The sequence below is a fragment of the Hirundo rustica genome, chromosome 14 (genome assembly GCF_015227805.2).
Source record: "Hirundo rustica isolate bHirRus1 chromosome 14, bHirRus1.pri.v3, whole genome shotgun sequence".
NCBI classification, from domain to species: Eukaryota; Metazoa; Chordata; class Aves; order Passeriformes; family Hirundinidae; genus Hirundo; species Hirundo rustica.
The window spans coordinates 2,284,999-2,301,474 of NC_053463.1; the positions used below are offsets into that span (position 1 = coordinate 2,284,999).

General features: G+C 47.9%; 1 protein-coding gene across 1 annotated transcript in view; it reads left to right on the forward strand.

Moving 5' to 3' along the window:
* The window catches only part of ERGIC1 (endoplasmic reticulum-golgi intermediate compartment 1), a 54,760-nt gene extending 42,166 nt beyond the window's left edge, over positions 1-12,594 (forward strand). The window contains exons 7-10 of the mRNA XM_040078319.2: positions 1,340-1,400; positions 2,496-2,596; positions 5,198-5,320; positions 11,731-12,594. Coding sequence (XP_039934253.1) covers positions 1,340-1,400; positions 2,496-2,596; positions 5,198-5,320; positions 11,731-11,838 — 393 coding nt within the window. The 3' untranslated portion in view covers positions 11,839-12,594. The remainder of the gene's footprint in view (positions 1-1,339; positions 1,401-2,495; positions 2,597-5,197; positions 5,321-11,730) is intronic.
* The last annotated feature ends 3,882 nt before the right edge of the window (positions 12,595-16,476 follow it).

Below are 16,476 nucleotides of genomic sequence, written 5' to 3' on the forward strand. Positions count from 1 at the left end.
GATTAAAAAGGCAACATCTCCTATCTCCACATCTCTCTTTTACTGGGTTACCTGGCAGCTGGAGGTAGGAACTCATTGAATTTTGGTCTTGTCTACACGAGGGGAAGATCTACGTAAAGTTTGAAATGGACCTTAAAGCCTCTGTCCCAGATGTTCTGTGAGAGACTTCTTATCTATATCAGGAATGGAACATAACACTGTAGCCCATTCCAGGGGCTTCTTTCCCTGATTATGCCTTTTACAGTGAGTGCAGAACGAGCACAGCCTGCAGGTGTCGTTGGGGAATGGTCGTGGCCGTGTGAAATCCCAGCAGGGCAAAAGGCCCTGCAGCAGGATCAGCTGCTGCTTTTGCTCCACTGCTGTTCCCAGCACCTTCCAGCTGAGCTCGCTGATGATTTTGTCTCTCCATATTTTCCTTTCTGCTGAGCCAAACTGGGTCACTTGCAGCTTCCTCCATCATCCACTCTGTAGTGTTGGGAGCAGGGAAATGTCCATTAGGATGAGGCAGAGACATCCACGTGCTGTCAGTTGTGGAGAGGGTCTGGGCAGGAGCTGGCATTGCCCTGTTGGGGAGGTGAAACTGTCACACCCATGGCCAAATCCTCCTTCCAAACTCTTCTTCCCTGTTGTCTGACTTAAGGTCAGGAATTTCTGGGTTGTGGAGTTCTTTGTGCTTTCTTTGTACCTTGTGAGCAGCACAACCTCTGACCTACAGCTGCTGCCATGGGCTTTTCCCTGTCTGGAGGGTTGACACATGGATTATTCTGTTGGTGGAGATCAGACTCCAGATCACAGCATGTTCAAGGCGTGGAAATCCTGATATTCTGGGCAAACAGACACTCACAGGTCTGAAATCAGCTGAAGGGATGTCAGTGTTGGGATGTGTCCTTCCCATCTCCAAGGCTGGTGGGTTGTACAGACCCAGCTGCTCTGACATGAGCACCTTTAGAGGAGAACTCCTGAGTTTTAACCCCAGTGTCACTCCCATTTATTTCCCTTTCAGCCTGATAAATTAATTTCACAGTTAACTCTGCAGAGCTCTTAGGAAATACCTCACGGTGAAAATTTCACAACTGGCCTCTTCCAACTGCAATTCCTTCAGCTTTGGAGTGGTTTTGGAGTTTCATCTCATAAGATGTTGTGAAATCAGCTTTTTCACTTGGAACCAACCACTGTGATGATGGTCACTGAAAGATATTTGGGGTCATCTTTTACTGGGTTGAGGCTTTGTTTTTTGGAAAGGCTGAATCAGGCTGCTCCCTGGTTACAGGGTAGGGAAGCAAAGGTCAAGAGTATCAAGTCAGAGCAGAGTTTCTTCATCCTCCTTTTTGCTTTCCAGGTCCATAACGTTCACGGAGCCTTCAATGCCTTGGAGGGAGCAGACAAGCTCAGCTCAAACCGTGGGTATTCCTGGGGATTGCAGCTCTCAGCCACCCTCTGCAGGAGGGAAAGCAGGGCCAGTCGTGCAACACTGGTGTATCCACAAGTCTCTCATTTGCCTCCTTAGCCAAAGCGATCCAGACACTGCTGGCTGACATTTCCATTTCCTCCAGTGCTACAGAAAAGGCTTAGCCCAAAAGGCCCTTTGCAGTCCTTATGGAATTTTTTATCCATATCCTGTTCCTGTAGTGTCCCTTTGCTGCTGTTACTTACATCAGCGCTTTTCCTTGTACTTGTGTTGCAAATTACCTTTAAATTTTTACCCTGTGGATGGCAAGAGGGACATTTTCATGGCCCTTCTTTACGACCAGCTCTAAAAGGAAAACTCAGTGTGTGCTACAATTCAGTGCAGAGTTGTCTCTCAAATGTTCAGGCTCCTCCAGGACATCAGTCCTGTCCATTCCTTGGAAAAAAAATTCTGTGGCTGTTCCTGAAGCTATAAGTTGTGGTTTGGGTTTGGGGTTTTTTTTGGTTTTTTTTTTAAACATCCAGGAGCCAAAGGTCATTGTGTTACACTTGGCTAGAGGATCCTGCAGAGATGTCATTTAGAATTCTGTCTTAGAACTGTTCTAGCAGACACAAAAACCAGAATGAGCCATTTAAATCATGAAAATAAGAAAAGAGTTAAGCAGCTGTAGGAGAAGGAAGGTGAGAAAGTAAGAGAGAAATGGAAGTACCCAGGTCGTGACACCTCAGGGGTTTTTTGTCAAAATTATCTGCAGCCCTAACCTCAGCCAGTTCCTGATTTGACCAGGCTGTCTGTGGCGATGATAAAAACGTTACCATTTATAGCTGCAAGCGGTTAGGAGGGTTTGAGTAAGCCCAGCCTCGGGTGGGCTGTGGTGCTGCAGAAGTGATGGGCGGCTTCTGGAGTCACCGAGTCCCTGGCTGAGTCCTGAACAAAGGGCAGAAACGTGGGACGTGATGCTTTGTCACTGAGATAAGGAGGAGGGGGACAGCCTTTTTTTGGTGACTTGCTCCACTTTGGGTTGTCCTGTGGGCCGGGAGCTCCTCTCACGCTAACAGTGTCCTTCCCTTCCCTCCCCTGAGCACAGCCCTTGCCTCCCACGACTACATCCTGAAGATCGTGCCCACGGTGTACGAGGACATGAGCGGCAAGCAGCGCTACTCCTACCAGTACACGGTGGCAAATAAGGTAAAGGAGCAGCTGCTTCTCCAGGGGGCTCCTCTCTGCATCCCGGGGGATGTTCGGCCAGCGTTCCTTCCCCTCCTGCTCCTCTCCCTACAGAGTCTGTAGGTGAGCAGTAGCCTCTGCTGGGAGAAGGAGGAACTGAAGCTCTTGGGAGTGGGGCATCTCCTGGTGCTGGCTTTGGGATTGTGAGGGCTTGGCAAAGCAGCTGGTGGTGTTGCTTTCGTTCCTGAGGAGGGTGTTCTTCCTGCTGCCGCTGTCGCCTGTCGGTCTAGCTGATGTGGATTTCTGGGAGGTGTTTGCAGGGACTCCTGTTGTCCCTGTGGAGATGCATCTGAATGGAGGCTGCAGTCCAGCTGAGCACACAAAACATCGCTTACACCCGGCTTCAGTAACGGAGCACTCCCAGTTGTGGTGGATGTACGAGACAAAAAAAACCAGCAGAGTTTTTGGCTTTTTACAAATGTTGATTTCAGACATTAGGCCCACTGAACTGTAGCAGCAAATACGTGCTGGTTGAGTGTTTCACAGTCCCTGCCTTATGGTAGTGAATTATCACAGAATCCATTAGTTTGGAAAAGATCCAAGGTCACCAAATCCTACCAAGTGACCAATTCCCAGCCCAGAGCACTGAGTGCCGCATCTAGAATTTTAATAATTCAATGTATTGAATTTTTTAAAGGAAAAATAAAAGACCCTGTTTGCTTTTTAAGGTAGAAAGCATCTTCCAGTTGAAAATGATTCACCATTCAGGTGCTAAATGAAAGTCCAAAATCTGTTTGTAGTATCTAATTACTTCTAGTTTGCCCTAACTGATAATGAAGCACACACTCTCCTGGACCAGTTCTCAGATTAATGTTCCTGACTGTGACTTTTGGGCTTGCCTATATGCTGTGTCTCAGGGATTTGGACATGCCCCTCTGTTCAGATTACAGTGTATTTGTTCTGCTTAATGTCACAACTGCTGTTCTGATAAGACTCCTGTGACAGGAGCTCTGAAAGTAATTTGGAAAATAGACAGCAGGAGCTTTTGACACTTCTGTGAGCTTGGCTGCAAATTGGGGCGTTCAGCCAAGTCTGACTCATTAGGGCAGGATTGCTGGTGGGGAGAAGGGGAGAGGGAGGAAAAAATGAGGTCAGTTCTGTCAAAACAGAGGTGCTGAGGAGCTCTGCTGCCTCTGTGCTTTCTTCTCGTGGTGCTTCATTCTTTACTCCCACACTGAGCAGTGGGAAAGGGAAATGGAAGCCACTGGAATAGTCTGGCACAGAGTGGCTGATGTGAGGAGAGGCTGTAGGGTGAACTCTGTCTCCTCTCTCAGCTCCTCTGTTTCCTCTCTTCCCACATAAGCACTGTCCCCAAGTGAGCTGCAGGACTCCTGTAAAAGCCCTGAAAATGACACGACTGGGGACTTCTGCTTCTCTTGTCATCATGGGATGAACCGCCTGAAAATAGGGAAATTTGAGATTTCTGTAAGATGATGGAAGATAAATGCTGTTTCACTACCACGCAGCAAAAATAATTTTTTTTTTTTTGTGTCATGCTCATGAGCGTCCTGTTGCTTGCTCTTTTCTCATCTTTCTGGAGCGTTTGAGGCCGTCTTTGCCTCTTTGTGAAGGAGAGTTGAACCAGGAGAGGAGATCTGAGCTGGCAGCTTGTCACAGGGCTGAGGAAGGGAGGAGCAGCTGGCTGGACAGGCAGCCTGTGCCACGCTGGGCTCTCCTTGGGCTGCTGGGTCCCCAGCCTGCTTTCCTTGGATTTCTCTGCACCCTGTGAATGTCCTGATCCTTGGAAGCTGATATCTGTCTCCACTGAGAGCGCAGACAAAATGTTATCTGAGGAAGATGTGATTTGAGTTGCTAAGCTGATGTTGGTACTGGGCAGCGTGTCCTGCTTGGTGCCGTCCTGCGGCCGTGGCTGGCGCTGGGCCTGTTAGGAGACAAATGGATTAAGGGAGATTGTCACTGGAAATCTGAAAGATGGCTCTCCCAAACCAGCCTGGGATATTTTTTGAACCTTTGCCGATATTTTTCTGTGTGTGGTTTCATCCTGGCTTTCAGCAGGAGTTCTAAACGTGGTTTGAACGTGGTTCCAGATGATTCGTCCGAAGAGGCCAAAGCATTCCCACTGCTGGTCCCCGTGGGGAGGAGGCCTGACAGAGGAATGCAAGGACAAGGAGGGATGTTCAGGCTCTTACAAACTGAATTCCATTTGTTTGGTGAATGATTTTTATACAAAATGTAGAGACACATGTGATTTGCAGAACCAAAAGTTCACCTGCAGCCAAGCTGTTTGTATTTAAGTAGAGCAGATCTAGGGTGGAGGATCAGTGACAGCCTTTCTGTTTAGTCCTGCAGCTCTGTATGAAGGTGAGAGTGGTCACCATCACTCTGTCCCCAGGTTTACCAATCTGTAAAGAGATTGTTCTCCTGTTTGATAAGGGTGGGAGGTGAGCGGTCACACAGGAATTCACTGTTTGCTTCTTTCCATCTGGTCCCTGGTACAAAACAGCAGGGTGAGGGCCAAACCCACAGAGGCAGCTCTATGGCAGACGCTCTCTGGGATGAGGTTGCTCACATTTTGTGCCGTTTCCCCCTTTTTTCCCCCAGGAATACGTCGCCTACAGCCACACGGGCCGCATCATCCCGGCCATCTGGTTCCGGTACGACCTGAGCCCCATCACAGTGAAATACACAGAGAGGAGACAGCCCCTGTACAGGTTTATCACATCGGTGAGTTCCCCTCAGCCTCTCCTCCCCCCTTCCTCTGCCTGCCTTTCGTGTCTCTCCTGAGCCTTTCTTGTTCAGAGGGATTCAGCTCCTGCCTCAGAGCGCTGTGACAGGGTGGAGGTAAAGCAGCACACCCCTGGGGTGGTGCTGAGGTGTGAGGTGAGTCCAGTGCTCTGACAGCTTGATTTAATAGCTGGGCACAGAAAGAAAGGAAATTAGCCTATTCCAGAAGTGCCAGGCTGTGTCTAGGCAGGATGGGCTCTACTGCAGCATGTCAGGAGCTTGGAAGTGAAGCTGATGTGGTTAGCAGGAAAACTGCAATAAACTGCTCAGTAACAATGAGATCAAATGTGCAGAGAATCTGGAATGGTTTGGATTGGAAAGAACCTTGAACTTCATCCCATCCCACTCCCTGCCATGGCCAGGGACACCTTCCACTGTCCCAGGCTGCTCCAGCCTGGCATTGGGCACTGCCAGGGATCCAGGGGCAGCCACAGCTCCTCTGGGCACCTGTGCCAGGGCTGCCCACCCTTTTCCACCCCAAAGTCATGCTGTCCTCACCTGGAGGCTTTTCCTTTGTTCAGGTGAGGGAAGGAGAACTGTTAGATCACACAGAGCTGCCTGTCCTTGCTATCTGCTGGTATTTGGGTGATTTTTACAGTAAATAGGAAGAGAACTGGCAGTGGAGATTTTACCAGCAGCCACTTCTCTCCTCTCCTACAAGACACTGATTTTCTTTTTTACACTGAGTTTTACTCAGTGCTGCTGCTTGGCTTAATATGGGAATGGCAGTTACAGGCATTTACTCCTGTGTGGAAGTGGAGAGGAGCTGCATTATCAAACTCCAGAGGTGTTTTCCTGACGAGTTACGTTTGGATCTGTCCAGAGAGCATCCTGCAGTCCTGATCTCAGCATCCAGAACAAAGCTGTGCTGGCCAAACTGCTCATTAGGCAAAGAGCTATTTAAAGATCTTCCAGAACTTTTAAAAAAACCTGCCTTCAGGGACTTGGCTTAAAATTGAAGCTGCAGTGAGCTGTGCCAGTGAGGCATGGTGGAATGTTGATAAATTGGCTGGAGTGAAGACCTCAAATTCTGATTTTTAAACTGTTTGACTGTTTTAATTGGAATTCACGTAAACAGCGTGGCGAAGTCACACTTCAAGATTTTAATTTTGCAGCTTCTGATGAACAGCAAGTTCCCTTCACTGAACTTTAGACAGTGACCTCTAGAATACACAAATAACCAGATCTGTGGTTAAGGGGGGCTTGAAGTAAAACCTAAATGTCGTGGTGAAAGACTTACTCTTCTTAGCACACCTGCTTGGCTCCAGAACATAATCCTAAAAAAGGTCAAACATCAGCATTTCATGTCTTGGCATCTCATTCTGCCTCTGCTTCTTTCCCTGAAATGATGCTCCCAGAGGTTTCTTACACATCTTGTTGGGGGTGAAGGTCTGGAGGTGTTTTCACGGGAAACGATTTGATGGCTGGGATTATTCTTTAATTTTATTATCAGCATTGATTCACTGCTGCTCTGCCATTATCTGCCTACAAAAAGCATCTTTTTTGAGTCGATGAGTTGACATGAGGGGCCACAGGAGAGAATTTCCTCCCTGGTTGCCACAGTGACATTTTGGGCTTGTATCTCATTTGAATTTGTATCCCAAAAACTGAAATGCGTGTTTCCTACTGAGAATCCAAAAATGGAACAGCGGTTCCGCTTCTATTTCCGAAAAGATTTAAAGGTTGATTAATTTTCATTAAATAAGAATTTCAGTTTCTCCTCTTCCCCAAAATAACAGTCCTGTCCACACACCATATTCCTCACTGGACTGAGTGTTGAATCACTGGCTCCAGGATGAATTTTGCCCTCTTCTGTCTTTTAAAGGTAGCCAGGCACTTTCTGGCTGCTTAAGGAGAGTTTTGCAGCTGATTTTTGGCTGCTCTCTTCGGTCTTGCCCGTGGCTGTGGTGTCAGGCAGCTCACTGGGGGCTGTTCCAGTTGAGGGTCCTCACTCTGGAGGATGAGGATGATGCTGGTGCTGGCAGTGGCTGTGTCAGGACGTCACACAGGTGTGACGCAGGCGTGACAGACGCTCCTGGTGTGGAGGCACAGCCTCCTTCCGGGGGCTGACTCTGGTCTGGGGCCAGGGTTGCTGTCCAGGAGGGCAGCAGGGCTCTGCATTCACAGCTTCACGGCCTTCCAGGGGGCAGTGAGCAGCTTGGGACGGGGAGCAGCACTGCAGAGCATCAGAACACCTCCGGCCCCGCCCTGTTGGGATGAGATGATCTGTTCTCCAGCCCCTTCCTGCCTCTCCAGCGTGGCCCTTTTGCATCACAGTTGCTCTGGAGAGCAGTTAGTGATGACCAGCACTGGGCTGAGGGCCAGCAGGGCTTGGGCTGGGGCTCGTGGAGTCACTGCCTGGCCGTGGAAGGCGTCAGCTTGTTGTGAGCAGCAGCTGCTCAGTTTAAAAACCACGAGGCAGGCTCTGGGATAGGGGCTCCTTCACTGTTTGTTTGGGCTCCCCTGTGGCTTTCAGGAAATTTAAATTAGTCCTGGGGACCCCAGAGAGGCTTTAGGGGGGTCAGTGTTGGAGGGAAGGACACACTGCTGAGGGGTGATCCCGTGGGAGAGGGGCTCAGCAGAGCCAAAGGCATCTCCTGTGCCGCTGGTGAGGTTCTCTGATGCTCTTTGTCACTCATGACTTTGCTCTCCAGAACTGCAAAGAGCATTATCTGTATTATTACACATTGCATTATCTGCAGCAGCATTCCCACATCCTCTCTGTCCCCCTTTCTAACTCATGCCTGCTCCTTAGATTTTTGTGGTGGGAAGAATTATCCTGATTTTCTGTATCAAGTGAGAGGCGTTTCCTGTGCAAAGGCTTTGCTTTAGCTTAAGTTTTTGTTTGGTTTTTCTGTTTGTTTGTTTGTTTGTTTTTTTGTACTTTCCATGTCGTGCTCAAAGAAATAGTTCATTACTAAATAAGATTTTATGTTACTTGTGGGTCACTGCTGCCACTGTCACTGTTCCATGAGTTTGCCAGGGATCCTGGAGTTAACCACAGACATTTGGCAGTGTGTTAAACACAGGGTTTTTTTATTTTTTTCCCTGTCAAACTGCACTGCTTAAAATCAACTCATCCCTCATAAAGAGAAGCCATTCAAGACCTCCTGGTTGAGGTTATGGAGCAAGGGGAAAAGTCTCACTGCTGAAAATTCATGAGTTCCTGTAAGTGGCCAAACTGAAAGAAGGTTTTATCATGAGATCACTGTAGGGGCTGGGAGGGGAAGGCAGGCAGAAAAGCAGCCAAAGTTCCGCTGAAGCATTCAAAATCCAAAGAAATTTCTTTTCCCTGGTATGAGAGGACTCAACTGGCCTCTAGGTGTGAAAAAAAATTAAACTGGAAATAATGGAGCTGGAGCAGAGTGGGCAGAATAATTTCAGCCATGGGAACCGCTGCTGCCAGGTGTCACAGATTCAGTCCTGTGGCATTTTTAAGGCCAAGGCGCTGTTCTGCAAGGTGTGCTGAAAATCTCTGGGTGGGATTCTGCAGCTTAACTTCTTAGGAAATACCTGAGGGTCCCACTGGTCCCCTCTGGCTTTAGAAGTAATTCTCAGAGTTGAGGACATCCCAGAGGAGCACTGTCTTGTATCTGACACTTGTCTTTCTGCCACCTTGCCTCCTCCTGTGCATCCACTCGTGTTTTCCTGCATCCCTCTCTCCTGTGGTCACCTGTGCAAGGTGCATTCCTCGTGTCCAGAGGGCTCTCACTGCTGGGATTATTCCACTTCTGTGGGCTTATTCCACTTCTCTTTCCCTTCATCCTTGAATGGCTGGGCCTGAGTCAAGCAGACCTCATGGAGCTAAGCTCAGATCATTCCCAATAATTGATTCCATTAAATCTAAAGTGCCTGATGCCATACATCTTAGAGCTGTGGTGATAAAGAGACGCTGTGGTGCAGCTCCTGTGCTGAGCCAGAGCCCAGCACTGGCCACAAGGACCCCAAACCCTTTTTTCGTCACCAGGACTCAAAGCTGTGTGTGCAGGAGGCAGTGCCAGGTGTGTGTGACTCATCCCCACTCAGCTCGACAGGGCTCTGCAGATGAATTCAGATTTTTTTCCTTTTTTTTTTTTCCTATTCCCCAGCCCCTTGTGCTGCTGCGCTGGAGTCAGATTTTCCTGCCGTGTGATGCAGGATCTGGGTGTTGGACGGGGTTTGTGTTTGTGGTGTGACATCTGCCGTCAGCTGAGCTGCTCTGAACTGAAATAACCCAGCTCCGTGGTGGCCATTTCCCCTGGGAAGTCACCCTGTGTCACACCCTGAGGGGGACACAGGGGCTGGAGCTGGACTTGTCCCCTAAAAATCTTAACTTTGCCTCAGGCTGGTGCTCTGCTTTTAGCAGCCGTGATCTGCTGGAGTGCTGAGTGTCCTGCAAAAGGCTCATTTCCTGCATCTCCCTGTTTCACTGAGCTCACTAATGTTCGTGTTTTGGTTATAAATACACATGGAAAGGAGCTGTAGTTCTCACTGCCTTCGCTCACCGTTTATGAGCTGTTTGTTCCTTCCCCTCAGCGCCGCTGCTGCTGCTCTTACGATGTTTTTTTGTCTGTGACTTTGCCCGTGGGGTGTTGTGTGGGAGAAGAGACGTGGCAGGGCGCGTGTAGTGTGGCACCAGTTCCCTTCTGGCCCAGCTGTTTTTTGCAGTTTTGCAACGTTTATCATGGAATTATTTAGGTTGGAAAAGGCCTGCAAGGCCATGGAGTCCGAGCTGTGCCCCATCCCCACCCTGTCCCCAGCCCAGAGCACTGAGTGCCACCTCCAGCCCTTCCTGGGACACTCCGGGGATGGGGATCCAAACCTCCCTGGGCACTTCCAGTGCCTGAGCTCCCTTTCCATGGGGAAATTCCTGCTGCTGTCCGAGCTGAGCCTCCCCTGGCCCAGCCTGAGGCCGTTCCCTCTCCTCCTGTCCCTGTTCCCTGGGAGCACAGCCCGACCCCCCGGCTGTCCCCTCCTGTCAGGGACTTGTGCAGAGCCACAGGGTTCCTCCTGAACCTCCTTTTCTCCAGGCTCAGCCCTTCCCAGCTCCCTCAGCCTCTCCTGGGGCTCCATTCCCTGCCCTGGGCACGCTCCAGCCCCTCGGTGTCTCTCCCCACGAGGGTCCCAGAACCGTTCCCAGCGCTCACGGTGTGAGCTCAGCAGTGCCAGCACAGGGGACAGTCACTGCCCTGCTCCTGCTCTGTTTTTGATACAAAACCGTCTGGGTTATGCTCAAGGCTGGGTTCATACAAAGCACCTGGTGGAGAGGCAGAAGTCGAACACCACAGGAGGGGAAGAAAGTCCCGGGTGCCACCAGGCAGCGTTCACACAGAAAGTGTGATACACCACAACCTAACCTAAAAATGTGACCAGCCATGTTCTAATTACACAGTTCCCGTTTCCCAGCTCCCACATTTTTTACTTCATAACTGTGATGCTCTTTTAATTTGGTCTTTTACGTTGTGTAGGATGAGGCAGTTCTAAGATAACACCGAGTTGTGAGAAGGGGAACAAGATATGGAGCTTATCTCTTGACAAAGGCTTGCCTTTGAAAAAGGGGATTTGTTATGAGCTAGGAGTGATCCCAAACCACCGTTATCACAGGGAAATATTTTGTATTGCTGGTCTTCTCCAGCCCAAACCATTCTGTGATTCTGTTTCCACAAGGACTCTGGTTTGACAGAATACCCAGAATATTTCTGTGTTTTTGTAGCACTTGAGAAGGGAAGTAGGCTGTTAATGCTAATCAGGAGATAATTGATAATTTTTTTTTTTCCCCTAACCCTGTTCTTGGAAGTAATTACATGTTTTAATTTGACCCAAGAACCACATCTTGTGTGGAAAACTGTCCCACAAAGGGTTACATTGGCTGCTCTCAGCAGCCCTTGTCATGGAAAGTGTTGGGCAGAGCTGTGGTGTCACTGGGAGCTGGGTTTCTCTGTCAGTCTCTGCCCTTCACGTGCTCTTTCAGTGTCTTCTGCCTGTCTGTAAATTATTATCTTGTGAAGTAGGGAAAAGACTACGAGGCTGTGGTGTTTGTAACAGAAAAGGGTAGCAGGAAGATGTGAACAACACAGAGCTTCTGGAGAGCTGAGTTAGGTGGAGTTTAGCCCAGAAAGGAACAGTGTTCGTGCTCTGGGAGCTGGGATTTGTGGTGGGCTCAGGCTGTGAGGAGTCCAGCACTAATTTATTCCACCGCAGGGAATGGCTTTTGGGAATGATTCTGGTGTAATTCCATCCCCAGTGCTGTTACCCAGTTCTTAACTGTGCTTCCAGAAAATACCCCAGCAGCAGGATCCCTCCTCCAGTTCAAGCTGTGTAAAGGTTTCGCTCGTCGCTGACAAACGTGTTTCCTCTCTCTGTAATTCCAGATATGTGCCATCATTGGAGGAACATTTACTGTAGCTGGGATCCTCGACTCCTGCATTTTCACAGCATCAGAGGCCTGGAAGAAGATCCAGCTGGGCAAAATGCAGTAGCAGTGAAACTCTACCCTCGACTCCAAGGACAGGAGCAAAGATTGAGAAATCTACCACTACCTGTTTTTTGTCTTTATTTTCTATTTGATTCAATCAGTATGTTTTTTTTCTCTAATCAGGCTGTTCAGTGAAGACATCTTCAACAAATCAAAGAAATCTCCATGCATTTCAGAGCTCTGAGAGGGAAAAATCAGTGCAATCAGGGTGTGGATTTCGATTCCCTCCCCCCAGAAAGAGAGGTTGAAATGCCACATCAGGTCTAAGTAAGGATGGCAGCCTGTCCTCTGGGAGCTTCCTATGGCAGTGTACACACGAGGGTGGCAAAGGGCTGAACTGTCCTGTGGCACTTTCTGGGGTTCTGTTGGGTTTGCGTGATCAGACAATCGACCTTTTGTATAGGGCAAAGTTACACATGAGGAAGAAATTCCACCCGTGGTGCCAAAAAGGTGATGTATCTGTTGGTGAGGAATGGAAAGTGTTAGTCCCACACAGCAAACCTAAGAGACAGAGGGCAGAAATAACAAACCAAGAAATGTTTTGTTATTGGAAGCTCAGTTGTTCAGATACAACCTTTCTAACAAAGTGAGAAAAGGAGAAGAGGAAGCCTTCCCCAGCTACCTTTTCCTGGTGATCCTAGCAGTGGAGGGCATTTCTTTTACTCTGGATGTAAAAAAAGTGGTTTCATTTCTTCCCACTGACTGAATATCCAGTCTTGTGTTTACAGGTGGCATGAAGTAAAAACCAAACTGAGCAACACAGTTTTATGTGGCCTTTGCTTTGAAAGGGAATAGTTGTCTTTACAGCATTAGCTTTTATTTCTTCTGTTTCTAAACACAGACCGCCCAAAAGTCTGGATTCTGCACTTCTGCTTTATTATTGTTGCTGTTGGGTTTTTTGGTTTTTTTTGAAAAAAGGTTTTTTATTCTCTGTGCTCAGAAAAATGGTGCAGCCTTCTTGAGTGGATGAGCACAGCTTCCTCTCTTGCTTCGTGTGTGTGTGTATTCACTGCACCTGTCAAACACAGCAATTCTGACTTTTCAGGATTTGAGGTGCCTCCCTTTTCCTTTCAAACTCAGTCAGGCATCTTTTCTGAGCCCTGGGCTGACACTGTTCTCCCACAGGTACACAGGGCGGCATTCCCACAGGCTGACCCTTGCTGGGAATTTTGGTTGGATCCCTTGAAATGGTACCTGAGCTTCCCTGTCCATTCCTTCAAGCCTTGTCTCCTGGAGCCTCCGAAAAACGGAGCTGTGAGGGGGAAAACTCCTGCCAGGGGCATCTTGCATGTCGTGGTGGGCATGAGGTCACAAAAGTGAGACCAGGTGCCCACCAGTGCGTTTTCCAGAGCCTCATCCAATCCGTGTTCCTTGAGTAGTGACAGTCTCCTCATGCCTTGTGAATGTCTGAGCTGAGGATACACAAATTTTAAGTCTTTCAGGATGGATTTTTTTTTTTTTTAAATCATAAAATAAAAAATCTTGATCTCAGTGCTGTAAATTTTAAGATGGGTGCAGGGTTTCTCTTGGAGGATATCCATTGCCTTTTCCTGGAGGCAAAATATCCAGACTTGATGCTGTGATGATACGAATCGTTGAATATTCAGTGTTATTGTTAGAGTCAGATGCATTTCAAAGGAATTCCTGATGCTCTGTTGGAATTGTCTCATTGCTTTGGAAGCGGGGAAGGTGCAGCCAGTGTTATCCACCCACCAAAAAGGAGCAGCCAGCTCCTCTCCCCCTGCCATGCTCTGCCCTGTAGTGACTTCAGACAGCGTTGGAATTTTTCCCTGCTCTTACTCTGGACTGATTGCTCTTACTTCAGCTGTAAACTGGATTGTGTAACTTCCTGGACATGTATGGATAGATGATTTTTTTTTTTACTTTTTTTTTTCCCCCATTTACAAACATGAACTTGAAAATGAGGTGCTTGTGTTCATTTGGGGTGTGTGTCCGTGTGCCTGCGAGTGGAACCCTCTGGATGTGGGATTTTCCATGGCAATTGCCTCTCCTGCTGGCTGAAGGATTTCCTCTAACCCACTGTGACCAGCTGAAACTCACAGCTAAAACCTCCTAATTTTTCCTTTTGGATTTGGCGAGTCTTTGCTGACAGCTTGGGAACAGTGGATTACAGCGATGAGATTTTTAATATTTTAGCTTCTTCCTTACGCCGAGATTTATTTAGTGCATCCTTCTCCTGAGCTGGGCAAGGGGAGATCTTTGCAGTACAGTTCATTTTCTCAAATTTCTCCTCTGGAACAATTTCTTTAACACAAACAAAGGTGGTTGCAGATTCCTTGTGTCCCTTGGTGTGTTATTCCCATCCTCCTCCCCATTCCCTGTCTGTATTAAACTGCCTCCTGTGCAGTCCAGGCCAGTTCTCTAAACCAGACCAGTGAAATGGGTTTGTTTGGTTTTTTTTTTTTTTTTGTTTTGGTTTTTTATTTTTTTATTTTTTTTTGGAAATAACACTTGAGCGTGCCTGCTCTCTCTGCCAAAACATCCCCTGCAATAAGGTGATAAATCACTTTTTTTTTTTTTTAATGAGATGTGGAAACCAAATTGTACTCAAGTTCTGGCAGGAGAAGCAGTCTGCACTTTGGTTCTCTAAACCAGGCCTAAGCCTCTGAGCGCTGCCAAGCCAAGGGCAGCATCTTTGGGGCTGTTGGAGGTTGTGGTGAGCTCGTCCCTCAGTGGGGTCACACCGTGATACTGCAGCCCGGGTTTGCAGGAGAATCTGCTCCTCTTCTCTCCAGATGTGAAAGCAAGGCAGTCACTGCCTCTGCACCCATCAGATTTCACTTTTATTCTTAATTTTCTGAGGAGACAACGAGCTTAGTCGTGCTTTTAAACGCCCTTGCAAACAAAAGAATTCCGAGTCAGAGCAGAAGGAAACCCTCAGCTGTCCTTTTCTGACTTTGCCCTTTCAAGTCGGTGTTCTGATAGAAGTATTTGGCTTTCAAAGAAAGACATCTCTGTAGCAAATATTTGAAACTTCCATTTTAAATTATTCCCTGTAACTCCATTCTCCACCCTATGGTGAGAACTTGAGGCATAGGATGCTTTGCGATGGTGGAGTTAAAAACTTCAGCTCTAGGGAAAGTTAGTGGGTGTATTCTAGGCAGTATCTGGACTGCTGAAGAGGGTTTTTAAAAGAGAATAAAATGGAAATGGGGTACAAAAATCGGAGAGAGATGCGTCTGTGAATGTTTGATCTGATCTCTCAAACACTTGCATTTATGTGCGCTGTGAAAAACGAGACCTGCAGTGTGGGTGGCCCTGGCTGCCACCAGCTCCGGGTATTTCAGATTTAAAGTTCTTTCTCTGTGTGACACGCGGGCTCTTGGGGCTGGGAATGGCTGTGGTGAGTCTCTGCTTGGGAAGAGTTGTTGCAATTTGCAGTTTTGGGATGTCAGTGAGGGGTTTCTCCTCAGACTGGGAGAGAGGGGCAGGGAGGAGGAGCAGCCCTGGCGTGTCTGGTACAGCAATGTTTAAAGCACAAGTCTTTTACATTTCCACAGTGGAGACTGTTAAGGAGTTCTGGCGTTTGTCCTTTTGATTTGCAACCTTATGTTAATAAACGATTAGCCTTTTTAGTTCCATAATTAAAAATAATAAAACTCTTACGTGTTTTGATTGGCTTCTTGTTGCACTCCTGTTGCAAAATCAATCTAAAGGGGCTTTTTTTTTTTTTTTTTTTTCCCCCCTTTCGTTTTTAATTATGATTTCAGAGAGCTGAGCGTTATCACACAGTGAAATCGCTGGGAGCCAGGTCACTGTGGTGAAAGTTAGCATGAGGCTCTTTTGTAATCAGCCCTGAGTCATGTCTGGACATTCTGTGCTCGGTTTTGTACAGTACCAAGTGTCCCAACCTCCCTTTTTTTAAGGAAAGGTGAGTGGACTGTGCTTGGGACTTGCTGGGTTTGGCTTTAGTCACTGTGCTCCTTGGTATAGGAAATAACCCAATTTTTGTCCCCCCCTCCTTTAAAGTCCACTTATCCTTGCTTCATAGCTGTTTAGAAATAAGTGGCTGAGGCAATAATTAAAAATTAAACGCTAAAGGGTTACAACACAGTGAGGTTGGGCTCAAGATATCTGCACCATCTTAAGAAATCAATTCCTTTTATTTCGATGTGGGCCGTACAAGATCTTTGCGAAGGAAGAGATCCTGCCTGTTCCAGTGCTTGGAACTCACATTTCCACAAGTGATGGGCTGGTGCTGAAAGTCCCTTACTCTAGAAATGATAAAGAAAGGCTCTGGGGAAGGTGTTTGTCCAAATCCCAGCCTGCTGCATCTCAGTCCCGAATTTTTCCAGCCTATCTTTATAAAAAACCCAACCAAATTGCATCTCGCTTGGTTAATTTCTACTAATTTTCATTGAGAAGAAATACATTTCATCTGAGTCCTGAAAATGTGTACCAGGGCCACATCTACCTGAAAGGGAAGTGGCTTGTGCAGATGAGCTGCTTTACGGGGCCGGGGATGCCGGTGACAGTGACACAGGAGCAGGGGCTGGGCAGGGAACTTGAACGTGGCAGAACCTCGGGGAATTGGTGACCCTTTGGGATCAGGGACATGGGGCCGGTGTCACTGGTGTCCCTTGGGGCTCAGGGACACAGGACCGGTGTCACTGGTGTCCCT